This window comes from Notothenia coriiceps, unplaced genomic scaffold, assembly GCF_000735185.1.
Source record: "Notothenia coriiceps isolate Sejong01 unplaced genomic scaffold, NC01 NC01_scaffold00013590, whole genome shotgun sequence".
In the NCBI taxonomy this organism is placed as follows: Eukaryota; Metazoa; Chordata; class Actinopteri; order Perciformes; family Nototheniidae; genus Notothenia; species Notothenia coriiceps.
This window is the reverse complement of record NW_011346291.1, coordinates 252,611-257,542: the sequence shown is the minus strand read 5'-3', so window position 1 is coordinate 257,542 and position 4,932 is coordinate 252,611. Positions and strand designations below refer to the sequence as shown.

The 4,932-nt window shown below is 42.0% G+C and overlaps 1 protein-coding gene across 1 annotated transcript in view; it reads left to right on the top strand.

Moving 5' to 3' along the window:
• tnrc6c2 (trinucleotide repeat containing adaptor 6C2) overlaps positions 1-4,687 on the top strand; it is a 30,641-nt gene extending 25,954 nt beyond the window's left edge. Inside the window, exons 22-24 of the mRNA XM_010774134.1 lie at positions 1,687-1,760; positions 1,903-2,042; positions 2,647-4,687. Coding sequence (XP_010772436.1) covers positions 1,687-1,760; positions 1,903-2,042; positions 2,647-2,995 — 563 coding nt within the window. The 3' untranslated portion in view covers positions 2,996-4,687. The remainder of the gene's footprint in view (positions 1-1,686; positions 1,761-1,902; positions 2,043-2,646) is intronic.
• The last annotated feature ends 245 nt before the right edge of the window (positions 4,688-4,932 follow it).

Here is a 4,932-nt window from a genome sequence, read left to right as displayed (position 1 = left end):
AGTGAGAGACATTACTCATTTGTATTGCAAAGATGCAAAGTGTGGAGAGAGTGGAAAGTGCCAGTGCCTCTCTGTTGGCCTTCCCTTACTTCCTCTGCACCTGCTGTGCAGAATGTAAAAAATGTGTCCCCTAACGTCTCTGAGGAACCTGACATTTAACATTATATTCTAGTTTATATACTTGACCTCTCACAGAATTATTTGATGAATTGTATACTGTACTTTGAATTAAGGTTCCAGTTTCAATAAAACCTGTACTATTTACAGTACACCTATGTTTTAGAGGCTTGCAATTTAGAACTAATACACTTGATTGTATTGGGTTACTCTTATTCTGACTATTTGGTGATTTAGTTCAGCCACCTGGTATTTCCCTCTCCAAATATAATGACCATCAGAGTGAGCATTCTTAACTTATAGGCTATTGTGCCACTTATCCCCCATACGGAATGTGACTGTATCAGAGAAGAGGTAGGCCTATGTCTAAAGAAATCTCATTTGCAATAGAACTGTATACCAGACATTTCCATACAACNAAGCCAGGGGTGTCGCACTCAAAGGGCCGGTGGTAACTATATAAATATACATATATAAATATATAAAATAATGTATTATATGACATTATTGCCTCTGAATTGGATTATTATCGGATAGGCTAATAACTTATTCAGAGGCAATAATGTCATATAATACATTATTTTATATATTTATATATGTATATTTATATAGTTACCACCGGCCCTTTGAGTGCGACACCCCTGGCTTAGCTTATTGACACTTCTGAGTCTCATGTTTCATTTTCACTAGTCTACTCTAGATCTCTTTAAAATCTAGTAAAATCTTGTTTATTATTAACGTGTGCCTGCTTTTTATCTAAAACTTAAGTCTACTCTTCTTACTTTATTCTGCACTCTACCTTTGCTGCTGTAATTCCGTAAATGTCCCCGCTGCGGGTCAAATAAAAGAGTTCTGATTCTGATACAATCACCATTAACTTATGAGGAAACGTGATGTTGCTGCTGAGACTTTTTCTTCCAAAATATGTAATTTACAATGAGAGTTTTCAAAATAGCTCTTAAATTAAAAACTTGATTTTCACCAAGTGAAAGCTACCAATATGAATCTTAATGATGTAGTTCACACCCTGCCACCACAGACTTGACTGCAGGATGTGTAGGAGTGCTGAAGTTCACAGGCGCGACCCTTCGCTGACAGCGCTCGCTAAATAAAGGCAGGGTGAACACACCCTGCTAAACTGACATTTTGAGGTTTACCGGCTCTGCAAGAAGCCTCATTTAAAATACATGCATGCACCTTTTTTGACACTACACGTTGAAGACCGAAGAGGAAACTGTACATTTAGTAGTACTACTAGTAGTAGAAACAAGAATCAGGTGTGGGAAAAGATAACAGATGTTCTTCCGTTTTAAAAAAAAACTCTAAACCCTTGAAGAAGCATTACAGAGACTAAGAAAGTAAAGTTTAACAGTCTCCCTTTTAGAGTTCTATTACAAATACAATGTATTTGTTCCATACTCTATTACTCTATATACTATTAAACCAACTCGAAATAATTACTTTTGGGAAAAATGACATCACTTTATCATCACAAACTCTGCAGCTCAGCTACTTAATTGTTCTTGTTACGATTAACACTTAACATAATATTGGACATTTCTGTTACAGAGACAACCACCTGGAGTACGGACAGCTCCAACAGGACCAGCAGCTGGCTGGTGCTGAGGAATCTCACCCCACAGGTACGTGCTCTGTGCTGCTATTGCTTGATTTAAGCCACATTCTATCATGAGTAAAGTTGGTATACTCAAAATGTAACAAATACGATGTTGTGCTTTCGGTTTGCAATTGTTTTAAATGCTTTTGTTTTCTCTTGTGCTTCAGATTGATGGCTCAACTCTGCGGACCCTGTGCATGCAGCACGGCCCCCTGATCACATTCCACCTCAACCTGACCCAGGGGAACGCTGTGGTGCGCTACAGCTCCAAGGACGAAGCCGCAAAAGCCCAGAAGTCTCTGCACATGTAAGCCTCAGCCAATCCCTGACACCAGCCAACGTGGGCTTAGCAATCACACATACATGAGACATTCACTGGTTTTTTCTCAACTTCCTCTGCCTTTATATATCCAAGTGAAGCAACTAATTGAAGAGAAAAAGGTCAACACATGTTCCTCATTTATTAATGGTGATTTCCCTTGCTGTAGACAATGTTGTTTTTGTAACTAGGCAGTCACATGAGAGTGGAGGTGGCGAGTCATGCTGTAGTCAGCTGTATTGAAACGTTACAGTTGAATGGGTGGAAACCCCATCTCAGAACCAATCTGGTTGTGTATTTAGTTTGCCCTTAATTTAGCTTTGCTAATAGTGGCAGCCACTGCAGATGGTTGTCATGGAAACCATCTGTGTGACCCACTTTTAAATATCAGCAACACAAAATGTGGTTTTAGCAAGGTCTAAAAACCACATAAGCTTGGCAACGCCCTTACCATTCGCTTTAAAAAGAATGTCAGTTATGTCCTGTCCTATTTGAAAACTATAACTCCCTTTTATCTCTGGTTGAATAGAAATGTAAAAATAACAATTTCAAATACAAAAGCATTAACATGTCCTCTTTTATCCTCTGTAAGGTGTGTGCTTGGGAACACCACCATCCTGGCGGAGTTTGCCGGGGAGGAGGAGGTGAACCGCTTCTTTGCACAAGGCCAGTCGCTGGGGGCTAACACCACCAGCTGGCAGGCCAACCCTGGAGCCAATCAGAACAGGATGGGCGGAGGCGGACAGTCCCACTCCATGAGCCAGTGGAGCAGCGGTGGCGGCGGAGGCAAGCCCAGCGGAGGCGACTTGCTGTGGGGCAACGTGCCCCAGTACTCCAGCCTGTGGGGACCCCCGAGCGGAGAGGACCACAGGGGGATCGGGAGCCCCACTTCCATCAACACCCTGCTGCCTGGAGACCTGCTGAGTGGGGAGTCCATGTAGGAGGATGCTAAGATACACTAAACAACCAACCCACCACCACCACCACCATGTCACGTAAGGCATTGGTGGTGGGTGGGTGATAAAAAAGAAAAAAAGTCTATACAAACAGGAGCAAAACCCAAGCAAATCATGTGGCGATAATCAGTATCAATTTGAACTGTGAATTATGAATCAGAAGGCGGGAGTCCCTACCACACAGACTGCTGACTCCAGTCCTTCTGCTTCACTTTTGTCCCTTTTTTTTGTTTGGTTTTACCTCCTTTGGGGAAAAGAAGCAAACATTTTTTCCCTTTGGTATTTTTGATCATGTAAAACTAACTGAAATGAGACACAACACAAAGAAACCTTTTAAGTGTTTTTAGTTTTTCCATAAGTATACATGACATTCTGTGTGAAGTTTTTTATGAGAAGCAATCAAAGCTGCCATCTGAGACTTTCCTTTTCCCTCCAAAAAAAGAAGAAGAATCATCCCAAAATAAGAACTTAAAACAACCATTCCCAGCATGTCCATGGCCAATGATGTGGTTCAAAGACCTTTACTAGTTATGTTAACGTTTGTTTCTCAGCACTAATATTAGCCTTAAGTGCTCTCTGGCATAGGTCCTTCCCAAGCCGCCTTTTTTAGTTTCTTTTGTAACTGAAGAAATAGCTGAAATCTTGCACAGTTTCACCTCTGAGCCAGCAGGTGGTACAGGACATGACTGGTGACCGACTCTGTCACTGGGCAGAGAGAAGGCCTGGCCACGTGACTGGCCCTACCAATCATCAGCTTAACTATTTGATTTGTATTCTCAAAGGGATAGACACAGCTGTTAAATGTCCTCTTTATTTGTAGGCCTAGACCCAAGCGCATTATTTTATATCTATTACAACATATAAGCTGACAGAAGATTATTTGTCGACCTCGCTGCGTGTCTCTGTTTCCGTACATGCCTATTATGTCCGGTGGCACCTAATCATTGACGTCTGCAAGCCCAGATCCTTCTGGTCACCTTCAACCCAGGCGCTTACCGGTGCTGTGTTGAATTTTCTATCGTCCGATTTGTTATGAAGCCCAGCGGTCTGTATGGTCAGCCAGTTTTTGGAGGAAAAAAAAAAGGACACAATTTACCTTCATGTGACAGTTACATTGTGCAATATACACCATAGACCTTTCTTCCGTCCATACTCTACGTCCACCGGAGCTGGTTTCGCTTTTTTCGATTGTTGCCGATTGCAGCAAAAAGACTTTGGAACTTCACGAACCTTACCCCCTTTTTTCAAAACTTGGATTCCCCCCAGGCCGCCAGTCCCCCTGAAACTGTTGGGACAACTCTGCAAAGAGGAAGCAACAGCTTTTGAACTGTGCATGCAGCAAACTGTACACAAGAATGACACTGTGTACACAATAATGCACACTTCCTCTCTGCGTGCCACAGCCACACCCAACAGAGACTGAATCCACAGTGGGATTGGACGGTTTGGGTATCTGGCACAATACCAAATAAGAGGGGTTTCTCCTAATGCAGTAGACCTACGAGTGTTCCTTGCGTTTGGTACTGTACAAACAAATGAGACTAAGACTTTTATAAATTCAAAGGGTTTTATCATAGCACTTATGAAGAGCAAATCGCTTCAACTGCAATCCAATAAATCTAAAAAGGAGCAGCATAAACATTGAAAACTACAAATACTGCTCTTTTATGTACTATATCTATTCCTTGGAAATGTGTCCATGCGTTGTTCCTATGGTAGCAGGACGAAGGGAAACGGAACTGAATTGTACCGTTGGACTTTGGGGGAAAAAATGCAGTCTGATTAATTTTTTCCTTCTTTGAACAATATCGAAGTGAATATCACTGTTACTCCAAATGTTAAGCCTTGTTCTGCTTGGAGGCACTAGACTTGCAATGTCAGCTGTCTCTGACGCCCGCTGGCCAGTCAGTCGGTGGGTGAGT